Genomic DNA, 12,500 nt, shown 5'->3' with positions numbered 1-12,500 from the left:
CTCTGCAGGAGTTCGTTCAGGATGGCTGCGCAGAGGAAGAAACCACACAGAAACTATTACGGTTCTACGCCCTCACAGAGGACAGAACCGCAAAGAACCCTAACACTACTAAACAACCTCCGCACAACAGACAGGGTGGAATAGTAGACACAGTAGTCATGGTGCCCTCCTGTGATTGTACAGGCCTCTGTTGACTGACCTTTGACCTGCTGCTCAGGTCCTCGTGCGTGGCTGGCCGCTCCAGGGATGCTGACATTGTTCCTGTGGATGTACTTCAAAAAGACCTCCGCGTTCCTCCTGGCCAGCGTGCATGCCTGGACACACACACACACACACACACGCACGCACACACACACACACACACACACACACACACACACACACACACACACACACACAGACACAGACACACACATGCACACACACACAGACACACACACACACACACACACAGACACAGACACACATACAATGGTCATACATGTATGTACCACCTCAATGTAGGACTGTTAGGTTTGAACCCGACCAGAGTTGAGGAGTAAGGTCAGTATTCAGCAGTTTGTTAATATATAATGTGTAATATAACAGTGTGTTAATATGTAATATCACAGCTTGTGTGAGTGTGTTGATATCTAATGTGTGTGTGTGTTTGAGAGTGTATGTGTGTGTGTGTGTGAGAGAGAGAGAGAAAGAGAGAGAGAGAGAGTGTGTGTGTGTGTGTATGTGTGTGTGTGTGTGTGACGGAGAGGCCGTCACTGGTGGCGGGCCGTGGCTGAGCGTACACACACATTCGCACCGGGCACGTTCCCCTCCCCCACACAGCTGGCTGACTCTCTATGGGTGCACACCTAGCAGTGTTGGCCTAGCGAACATTTCCTTGACATTTCACAAGTATTTCCATTAGTTCACAAATCACTCACGCACCATGTCAGTATTTTGTTATGTTCTGTGTTGTGTGGGTTGTTGGGTTGTCTCACGTATCTCTCTGTCTCCAGACGGACTTGCTAGGGGAGGTCCTATAGAAGAGTGGCCAGAGCAAACCGGAGCAGAGGGGGGAGGAGGCTTATATGGAGACCGGGGTGGGCGGGGCCAACCGCGGATCATTCCATTCATGTCATGTGGCAATTAGTAGCCTTTTGTGTGTTTGTTTGTTTCCTTCTGTTTAGCAGGAATTTACTTTGTGAATGTGACTTCTATGGGGCCTGGAATTGTGGTAGTATTTCTATGCTGATTAGATTGTTTCATTGGGTATGTTTGATGTGTAAAATCTGTTATGTAGTACAGATGGTAGAGTCTGGTGGGAGGGGCGTGTAGGATTTAAGCAGCCTCACTACAGACCTAAGGGGGAAGTTCTTTTGTTTGACTGGGAGGGCTAGGCTATACCATGCGGTTAGCCTAGCTCAGCTGTTGTTTTGTCCTGTTGGAGCACTGAAATAAACACCCTTGCACCTTGCGACGTTGCCATCATTGGAGAAGAAGTTGGTTTTGAACCCTTTTTGTGACATTTTGGTGGCAGTGGTGGGATGGCAAGTCGCAAGCCAGTGCCTCCAGCGGGCCGGAAAAAGACCAGGACCGGGCTTCGTTCAAGTAGGAAGACAACGTCCAAGGAGGAGGAGCAATGGGAATCCGCTGAGGGGGAGGACGTGGAGCCAGGGCCGCAGGCCGCCAGCTCCAGCCCACGCAGGTCAGGCCCAGCTGAGCCGGCCTTTGACCCCAGCCTGACATCCCTTGTTCGGGACTTCCTGGCCATCCAGCAGAGGAGAGATGGAGAGCTGATGGAGGAACTTCGAGGCCTCCGGTTGACTCTCCAGCAGTCCGGAAGAGCGGAACCGTCAACCATCGATGAGAGCCCTAGACAGGGCCTTCCAACTCCAGCCCCAAGACGAGGGGAAACAACAGAACACCGGCAAGGACGTCTAGGACGTCTAGAAAGCAACATTGACAGTGCAGGGGTCTTTCGGGGAAAGGAACCCAAGATGCCAACTTATCAGCAGGGTGAGGACATGGAAAACTATCTCCTGCGGTTTGAGAGAATGGCACACACGTGGCAGTGGCCAGAGACTGAGTGGGCATGCCGGGTAGTCCCACTGTTGACTGGCAAAGCCCTAGAGGCCTACACCGCCATGGACGAGGAGCAGTCCAACAACTACTCAGACCTAAGGGAGGCGCTGTTGCTCAAGTTTGACATTTCACCTGAGACTTACCGCCAACGTTTCAGAGCAACATCAACACCACCGGGGGAATCACCGATGGAGAGCTACCACCGCCTGAAAGGGCTCTACCGACGCTGGATCCTTCCCGAGAGGAAGACAAAGGATGTGATCGGTGAGACCATCATTATGGAGCAGTTGCTGAAGCTCCTGCCGTCAGAGACTCGGACCTGGGTACGGGAGCATGAGCCGCAAGATGGGCTCACTGCTGCCAAGCTGGCCCTGCAGTACCTCAACGCCCGAAGAGGACCTGCGCCACGTCCTGCCACCTTCACTCCAAAGCCTGCCAGAGACTCAAGGGAAGTAGTAACACCGTACACCCGAGGGGGGGGCAACTCTTGGAGGGGGGAGGTCAGACAGCAGACGGGGAACAGACAGCCTGGGGGGGGATTTATCTGTTATTACTGTGACCAGGAAGGGCATAAAGCTAATGTTTGTCCTGTGAAGAAATCCAAAATGGCAGGTTTATGTTCTGTCCCAAGAGCCGCGGATTATGTGAAAGATGGGGGGGGGAGGAGAGCGATGTAGGGGAGAAGGCAGGTCTGCTCCCTGTTCATGTTAATGGGCAACCCCTCACCGCCATGCTGGATACTGGTAGCTCACTGTCACTGATCAGGAAGAATAGTGTTCCTGCACATAGTATTGACTACGGTCACCAGACCATGGTTGAGTGTGTTCACGGTGATCAGAAGCGCCATCCCACGGCAGAACTCACTGTAGACGTCCAGGGCCAGGCCTACCTTCTCAGAGTAGGGGTGGTGGATAACCTGCCATTTGAGATGGTGTTGGGGAGGGACGTACCAGTGTTATGTGAGCTAGTGAGGACAACTGCAAGCAGTCAGAAGATAGCAACGGCAGCACAACCAGCCATGAATGTGACTTGTATGACTGTTACTCGTTCACAGACCAAGGCGGTGGGAGGGGAAAAGGCTGGTTTAGAGCCCCTCCCAGACATTTGTGATAGCCTCTGTGAGGGTGCTAGCAAAGGGCCCAGAAAGCCACGCCGACAGCGGCGGCTAGAGAAGATCTTAGGCTCCCCTGTCCCTGATAGTGCAGATGGTCTGAAGGTGACCTGGGATGTGCCAGGGGATGTAGGGGCCCTGCAGAAAACTGATTCCTCAGTAGTGAGCATCCTGTATGAGAAGGCATTAGCTGGGGTGGATAAGACGGTGACTGTAGGTGGGAAAGTGTTTAGTATGGAGAACGACCTGCTTTACCATGGGGTAGACCCAGAAGATAGGAGGTTGGTGGTGCCCTCTAGCTGCAGACAGCTGGTTCTCCATCTTGCACACACCATTCCATGGGCAGGACACATAGGACACTACAAAACCATATCTCAGGCTGCGCGCACGGTTTTACTGGCCTGGCATGTACACTGATGTACGCACATACTGCAACACATGTCCCACCTGCCAGCTTACAAGCCCTGTCCGCCAGTCTGACCGAGCCTCTCTCCATCCACTGCCAGTCATTTCCACTCCATTCCAGCGCATAGCCATGGACATCGTAGGACCGCTGGAGAAGAGCAGTTCAGGGTATCAGTATATCCTAGTGATATGCGACTATGCCACACGGTTCCCTGAAGCTTTCCCCCTGCGCTCCATTACCACCCCCAAAGTGATCAGTGCACTTGTCCAACTCTTCTCTCGTGTAGGCATACCGGTGGAGATCTTAACCGACCAAGGGACCAACTTCACATCCAAGCTGATGGGTCAGCTCCACAAGCAACTGGGGATCAAGGGGATCCGGACAACCCCCTACCATCCCCAAACGGACGGGCTTGTGGAGCGTTTCAACCAGACCCTGAAGCGGATGTTGAAGAAGTTTGTGTCCGAAACTGGTAAAGACTGGGACAAGTGGCTGCCATTCCTTCTGTTTGCCTACAGGGAGGTGCCGCAAGCATCAACAGGCTTCTCCCCTTTCGAACTCCTCTATGGCTGGCCGGTTCAGGGGCCCCTGGACATGTTGAGAGGAAGCTGGGAGGGGGCTGAGGGGACGTCGACTGGGCAGGGAGTGGTCCAGTACATCCTCCAGATGCGAGACCGGCTCCAGAAGTACCGGGAGGAGGCGGCGGTCAACCTCCAGGCAGCCCAGAGGTCTCAGAAGACCTGGTATGACAAGCAAGCCCGCCAGCGGGAGCTCAAGCCGGGCCAAAGAGTCCTTCTCCTGCTCCCCTCCTCAACCAGCAAGCTCCTTGCCAAATGGCAAGGCCCGTACACGGTTGGGAAGAAGATGGGGCCTGTCACCTATGAGGTGCTGCATCCGGAGAGGGGGAAGGCCAGCCAGACCTACCATGTAAACCTGTTGAAGCGCTGGAAAGAGAGAGAGGAGGTATCTCTCTTCGTGCGCCACGTTGAGGAGGAGGATGACTCGGAGGGGGTCGTGGAGGCCTGGAAAGGAGTGGGTGAGTTGGCTGTGTCTCATCTCTCTGTCGTCCAGCAGGCTGACCTTCAGCGGGAGTTTGCACAGTATCCAGCAGTCTTTCGCCAGGGGCCGGGGAGGACTCGGGTTCTGGAACACATTGTACGGCTGAAGCCTGGTGAGCGGCCGGTGCGTCAACGTCCCTATCGTGTCCCAGAGAGCATGGTGGGGGCTCTAAAGGAGGAGATTGGGACAATGAGAGAGATGGGGGTCATTGAACCATCGGACAGTGAGTGGAGTAGCCCCAAAGTGATTGTTCCCAAGAAGGATGGGTCTCTCCGGATATGTATAGACTTTCGCAAACTGAATGCTGCCTCCCTGTTTGATGCGTATCCTATGCCCAGGGTAGATGACCTCCTGGAGAAGATTGGCAGAGCCAGCTACATCACCACCCTGGATCTGTGCAAGGGGTACTGGCAGGTGCCCCTTGACGAGCAGTCAAGGCCCTTGACAGCCTTCAGGACCCCGCTGGGGCTCTACCAGTTCACGGTCATGCCGTTTGGACTGCATGGGGCCCCAGCAACCTTCCAGAGGCTGATGGACCGTGTGCTGCAGGACTGTGATGACTGCTGCGCAGCCTACCTGGATGATGTTGTGGTCTTCAGCTACACCTGGGAGGACCACCTGCGACACCTTGGCCGGGTCCTGGGGAAGATCGCGGGTGCTGGGCTCACTCTGAATCTGCAGAAGTGCGAGTGGGCGCGGGAGGAAACCCAGTACCTGGGCTACCAGCTGGGGCGAGGTGAGGTCAGGCCACAGGTGGATAAGGTGGAGGCCATCCGGTGCAGCCCTCGTCCCCGGACCAAGACCCAGGTGAGGTCTTTCCTCGGGCTGGTGGGGTGGTATCGGAGGTTCATCCCCCAGTTTGCCTCCATTGCTGTCTCACTCACCAACCTCACCGCCAAGGCAGCCAGCAACCCTGTGCAGTGGACTGGGGAGTGCGAGGCGGCCTTCCAAACACTAAAGGCCCATCTCTGTGCTGAGCCAGTCCTCCAGAGCCCTGACTTCCAGCGACGGTTCCTGGTCCAGGTGGATGCCTCTGGGGTGGGCATTGGTGCAGTACTGGCCCAGGGGGATGCAGGTGAGGAGAGGCCTGTTCTCTACCTGAGCCGGAAGCTCCTGCCTCGGGAGACGAGGTATTCTACCATCGAAAAGGAGTGCCTGGCCATCAAGTGGGCCCTGGACAGTCTGCGCTATTACCTCTTGGGGAGAGAGTTTGACCTCGACACTGACCACCGGGCACTTACCTGGATCCAGACGATGAAGGACCGGAACTCCAGGGTGACCCGGTGGTATCTGGAGCTGCAGCCTTTCCGGTTCTGTGTCCGCCACAAGCGGGGAAAAGACAATGTCACGGCTGACTACCTCTCCCGGCTTCCGGACCTCGTTGCCGCTGGAGAGGAGGGTGGTAATGTGACGGAGAGGCCGTCACTGGTGGCGGGCCGTGGCTGAGCGTACACACACATTCGCACCGGGCACGTTCCCCTCCCCCACACAGCTGGCTGACTCTCTATGGGTGCACACCTAGCAGTGTTGGCCTAGCGAACATTTCCTTGACATTTCACAAGTATTTCCATTAGTTCACAAATCACTCACGCACCATGTCAGTATTTTGTTATGTTCTGTGTTGTGTGGGTTGTTGGGTTGTCTCACGTATCTCTCTGTCTCCAGACGGACTTGCTAGGGGAGGTCCTATAGAAGAGTGGCCAGAGCAAACCGGAGCAGAGGGGGGAGGAGGCTTATATGGAGACCGGGGTGGGCGGGGCCAACCGCGGATCATTCCATTCATGTCATGTGGCAATTAGTAGCCTTTTGTGTGTTTGTTTGTTTCCTTCTGTTTAGCAGGAATTTACTTTGTGAATGTGACTTCTATGGGGCCTGGAATTGTGGTAGTATTTCTATGCTGATTAGATTGTTTCATTGGGTATGTTTGATGTGTAAAATCTGTTATGTAGTACAGATGGTAGAGTCTGGTGGGAGGGGCGTGTAGGATTTAAGCAGCCTCACTACAGACCTAAGGGGGAAGTTCTTTTGTTTGACTGGGAGGGCTAGGCTATACCATGCGGTTAGCCTAGCTCAGCTGTTGTTTTGTCCTGTTGGAGCACTGAAATAAACACCCTTGCACCTTGTGACGTTGCCATCATTGGAGAAGAAGTTGGTTTTGAACCCTTTTTGTGTGTGTGTGTGTGTGTGTGTGTGTGTGTGTGTGTGTGTGTGTGTGTGTGTGTGTGTGTGTGTGTGTGTGTGTGTGTGTGTGTTAATATCTAATGTGTGTGCGTGTGTTAACATCTAATGTGTGTGTGTGTTAATATCTAATGTGTGTGTGTGTGTGTGCGCGTGCGTGCGTGTGTGTGCGTATGCGTGTGTGTGCTCATGTCTGCTGTGTGACCTTGAGGAAGGCCTCTTTCTGCTCCAGGTGCTTGCTGATGAGGGGGAGGACGTGGTCCGTCTCCGCCAGACCGCCCAGCTTGTCATGACCTCCACACCAGTCCTCATCCCTCCGGTACTCCTGCTCCAGGCTCTCCAGCACGCTGCACACCTGGACAACACACACACAGGGAGTATACACACCACACACACACACACCCACACACAACCACACACACATGAAGTATACACACACAACCACACACACACACACACACATGAAGTATACACACAAAACCACAGAGCAATATCACGTATAAACAGCTTGTCGGAGTCTACAACACACCTTGCCTTAAAATGTCTTCCTCTAAGTAGTCATCTCCCTACAGACCGTCTCTAATCTCCCTACAGACCATCTCTAATCTCTCTACAGACCATCACTAATCTCCCTACAGACCATCACTAATCTCCCTACAGACCGTCTCTAATCTCCCTACAGACCGTCTCTAATCTCCCTACAGACCATCACTAATCTCCCTACAGACCGTCTCTAATCCTCCTACAGACCATCTCTAATCCTCCTACAGACCATCTCTAATCTCCCTACAGACCGTCTCTAATCCTCCTACAGACCATCTCTAATCTCCCTACAGACCATCACTAATCTCCCTACAGACCATCTCTAATCTCCCTACAGACCATCTCTAATCTCCCTACAGACCATCTCTAATCTCCCTATAGACCATCTCTACTCTCCCTACAGACCATCTCTAATCTCCCTACAGACCATCTCTAATCTCCCTATAGACCATCTCTAATCTCCCTACAGACCGTCTCTAATCTCCCTATAGACCATCTCTAATCTCCCTACAGACCATCTCTAATCTCCCTACAGACCATCTCTAATCTCCCTACAGACCATCTCTAATCTCCCTACAGACCATCTCTAATCTCCCTACAGACCGTCTCTAATCTCCCTACAGACCGTCTCTAATCTCCCTACAGACCGTCTCTAATCTCCCTACAGACTGTCTCTAATCTCCCTATAGACCATCTCTAATCTCCCTACAGACCATCTCTAATCTCCCTACAGACCGTCTCTAATCTCCCTATAGACCATCTCTAATCTCCCTACAGACCGTCTCTAATCTCCCTACAGACCGTCTCTAATCTCCCTACAGACCGTCTCTAATCCTCCTACAGACCGTCTGTAATCTCCCTATAGACCATCTCTAATCTCCCTACAGACCATCTCTAATCTCGCTACAGACCGTCTCTTATCACCAGCTCACAGCAGCGGCGGGCCAGCCAGCGCCCCCTACCTGCTCGGAGGTCTTGTAGAAGGCCACGGAGGCGTTGACCAGCTTCAGCCGGTCCTCCATCTTCAGCATGAGCTGCTGCCAGTGCAGGGCCACCTTCTCAGCACAGCCCCGGATGGCGTCGGGGTCGAAGTGCCCCGCCTGCAGCATCACCTCCGCCTTCTGCTGCACCTGCAGGGCACTCTGGTGGGTCTTCTGGAGAGAGTTGGCATGGAACAGAGACTGAGGGAGGAGAGGAGGAGGAGAGAAGAGGAGAGGAGGGGAGAGGAGGAGAGGAAGAGATATGATAGAAAAGGAGAAGGAGAGGTTATCCAGTAGGTTAGTTTCATTCCCTGATCAACGATGCCAAAGCCTGAGAAATGTTCATCAAGTGAAATATAAATGAAGAGGGAGTGATGATAGTGTCTAATGAGAGACTTGAGGACAGGTGACACATCGTTATCTGCAGCGCTGTAAAGATAATGACCTCCACATCTTCCCTGCATGCTCCCAGCATCTGAGCCAGTCCTCAACATCAGCCCTCCTCCTCTTCCTCCTCCTTCTCCTCCTCCTCCTCCTCCAGATCTCCCCCCCCCCCCCCCCCTCACATGTGCTGTGTTCTAGTCAGGAAGGATTCAGTTATAATTGTGTCTGTTTGCCTGCTTCACTGGGCTCGACAGCATGACAAAGGAAACAATAAATCAACATTTAAGAGACCCAGAATGCATTTCTACTGGAGCACTAAATCTTGTAGAATTCGCCCCAGACAGGCGTCTACCATGTTGCTCTTCCGCTGCCAAACCCAGCCGTGATTTATCTGCTGAGATGCAGGAGGACAGGCCTGAACCCAGAGAGAGCAGCAGGCCGACCTGCTCTCTTACAATAATACTATACTCAGACTAGCAGTTCCACTAATAGTTGTTGTAATGGATTCTTACTTCTCTAAAGAGAGAAAAGAATTGATATTGGTGAGGTGCTGGAGAGGTTAGGTGATATATGAAAAATGTTTTTGATTAGGGGACACTGAGGTGTGCTGGCTCTCAAACAGTTTGTTGGCAAATAGATTTGACAACTGGACAATGGAATACCTTGCACAGCAAATGCAGTATCCAACAGTTCGCTCATGGCTAGCTAGCAATGGTACAGCTATGGGATTAGCTCATTTGGGTTGCTGTCAATGCTGCCACTCTTATGTTGCTATAGCCTACAATTATCAGAACGATATGAACATTCAGTTGAAAGTTTTCCATCCACCCATCCATCACTGGATGAGGAATAAGCACCGCAAAGCGATCAATTCTCACGCAAGCAGGAGCCAGGCTGTAAATGGTAAATGGTAAATGGACTGCACTTATACAGCACTTTTCCACCTTAGCGCCACTCAAAGCGCTTTACAATGGCCTCTCATTCACCCATTCACACACACATTCACACACCAATGGCGGTAGCTGCCATGCAAGGTGCTAACCTGCTCATTGGGAGCAATTTGGGGTTAGGTGTCTTGCTCAAGGACACTTCGAAATGTGGACAGTCGGAGCTGGGATTCGAACCACTGACCCTTTGATCATTGAACGACCCGCTCTACCAACTGAGCTACAGCCGCTAGGCTGTGGGTTTCTCCGATCCGGTGTTGCGACCCAGTCTCTAGAAATGTTTTGGACGAGTTGCCAACAGTTTGCGCCTCCAGCCAATCTGCGCGCCTGCCTATGCCGTAGCCTGACGTGCTCAAAAAGTATTTATGTCAGCTTAGATATTTATAGTAGATGGCTAGAATCAAGACAAATAGACGAACAGTTTGATGTATAATATGTCCCATAATACTTTCGGATGTATTATATTAAGGAGCTACGAACACACAAAAAGTCTCCAATGGCACAGGGAAGAGAAACACAGACATCAACGCCGACTCAATCGGCCTTCACTGTGGTAAATCTGGAATGTGATTGGTAATAAATGCTGCATGTAGTTAAATAAAGTGTTATTCAGTTTTTCATATGCTAAAATTGACTGTAAATCCACTTTAAAGCTGATATTTCAAATAATAACTGACTGAGGGAAGGTGCCCCCCGGCGCCCATGGGCGGTTCGCCTCTCTTCCTCCTGTCCTCCTCAGTTTTTTGAGTCACCAGCCAACACTGATATATATATATATATATAATATATCTAATACTATACTCAGACTAACAGATCCACTTACATACATATCTAATACTATACTCAGACTAACAGATCCACTTACATACATATCTAATACTATACTCAGACTAACAGATCCACTTACATACATATCTAATACTATACTCAGACTAACAGATCCACTTACATACATATCTAATACTATACTCAGACTAACAGATCCACTTACATACATATATAATACTATACTCAGACTAACAGATCCACTTACATACATATCTAATACTATACTCAGACTAACAGATCCACTTACATACATATCTAATACTATACTCAGACTAATAGATCCACTTACATACATATCTAATACTATACTCAGACTAACCACAACTCCCCCTACATACTCTAATGGCCCGTACAGACTACACAATATTTTTCTTTTACAATGGTCACCATGTCAGATTAGGCAATCACAGCTGCATAAATTCTTGCTGTGTCATGGCCGGGACACTGGCAACACTACACGAATGACCGACCGTGACAAATCATTGTATGCTGTTTTTCACAACCATGTGCGTCATTGCATGAGTTCGGGTAGTTCAGTCAGGAAATTGTCAGTCATGCAAGTATTGTATGCACTGTATTCAAGCTTTATTTATACTCAAAATTGTACTCAAATATTTCCCAGTTCCTGGCAGAATCTGACTCCCCTTCACTATCTTTGAGTTTTGAGTTATCTTTTGAATGCCGAAACCATGATACTGTACATAGGTTACCACAACTATTATATTAACAGTTGATACTGACTAGGCAGGAAAAAACAAAACATTCTGACATGCTAGACTTTTCGTTGGGATGTCGTAGATGCCCAGATGCCAAAGCACTAATCTTCGATCATGTCACACTACAAGGCTTTTCGTCATTCCCAAAGTTCATAATCGGGCTGGACACTGTCTGCGAAAAGTCGGTCCAAAATCGGTCTGAATTTGTGTAGTCTGTACAGGTTATAATACTAACTAGTCAGACTAAACCAGCGAGGGAACAACTGTCTAATGCTCTCCAATCAGAATGTGCAATAACCATTTCCAAAGATCTTTAGTTTTTCCTTTGGATGGAGAAGTGAGTATAAGATGTTAGTTCTATTCTGTGATGATCTAACTCCATGTTAGTTCTATTATCTGATGATCTAACTCCATGCTGAGTTCTATTCTGTGATGATCTGATTCCATGTTGTTCTATTCTGTGATGATCTAACTCCTGACCTCCAGTTCTCCCCCGGCTATGCTCCTTTACAGCTGATGGACGACAACATGAACGCTGACTGGCCAAATGTGACTGCAGCCGGAGCAGAACAGCCTCCATAAACCATCCAGCACAGCGGAGCGACGCAGCCCAGCTCTACTGATTGTTTCCTGTGGAAAAACTCACCTCTTGAAGAGGCACTACCAGAATCCTCCCTCTCAAGCACCTATTGTATTAACATTTAGACAGGGTTCGGCGAGTAGTAGTACACTGACCACCTCCCGTATGTTAAATGCAATTATTGTAAGTTGCTTTGGATAAACGTCTCTGCTAAATGACTGTGATGAACCAGGTCGGCTCTACAAGCGCCGTTTGAACTAGCTCTGGGTCTCAGGCAGGCAGAGTGTGTGTGTGTGTGTGTGTGAGTGTGTGTGTGTGTGTGAGTGTGTGTGAGTGTGTGTGTGTGTGTGAGAGTGTGTGTGTGTGAGTGTGTGCGTGTGAGAGAGTGTGTGTGTGTGTGCGCCGTTTGAACTAGCTCTGGGTCTCAGGCAGGCAGAGTGTGTGTGTGTGTGTGTGTGAGTGTGTGTGTGTGTGTGAGTGTGTGTGAGTGTGTGTGTGTGTGTGAGAGTGTGTGTGTGTGAGTGTGTGCGTGTGAGAGAGTGTGTGTGTGTGTGTGTGTGTGTGTGTGTGTGTGTGTGAGAGCGTGTGTGTGTGTGAGAGTGTGTGTGTGTGTGTGTGTGTGTGTGTGTGAGAGCGTGTGTGTGTGAGAGTGTGTGTGTGTGTGAGTGTGTGTGTGAGTGGTTACCTCGATGGCCAGCTGGAACTGT

The 12,500-nt window shown here is 50.7% G+C and overlaps 1 protein-coding gene across 5 annotated transcripts in view; it reads right to left on the bottom strand.

Annotated features, from left to right (window-relative positions):
* Positions 1–12,500, bottom strand: part of kalrna (kalirin RhoGEF kinase a) — a gene marked incomplete at both ends in the record, with an annotated part of 193,384 nt that overhangs the window by 68,511 nt on the left and 112,373 nt on the right. For all 5 annotated transcript variants that reach the window (XM_084443201.1, XM_084443203.1, XM_084443200.1 and 2 more), the window contains 5 exons: positions 1–25; positions 200–314; positions 7,021–7,170; positions 8,321–8,539; positions 12,479–12,500. The exon at positions 1–25 is cut by the window's left edge and continues 91 nt beyond it; the exon at positions 12,479–12,500 is cut by the window's right edge and continues 98 nt beyond it. In XM_084443201.1, coding sequence (XP_084299327.1) covers positions 1–25; positions 200–314; positions 7,021–7,170; positions 8,321–8,539; positions 12,479–12,500 — 531 coding nt within the window. The remainder of the gene's footprint in view (positions 26–199; positions 315–7,020; positions 7,171–8,320; positions 8,540–12,478) is intronic.

The sequence above is a fragment of the Borostomias antarcticus genome (genome assembly GCF_949987555.1).
Source record: "Borostomias antarcticus genome assembly, chromosome: 9".
Classification (NCBI taxonomy): Eukaryota; Metazoa; Chordata; class Actinopteri; order Stomiiformes; family Stomiidae; genus Borostomias; species Borostomias antarcticus.
Note: the sequence above shows the minus strand (reverse complement) of the source record. Positions and strands in the feature narration are given on the sequence as shown.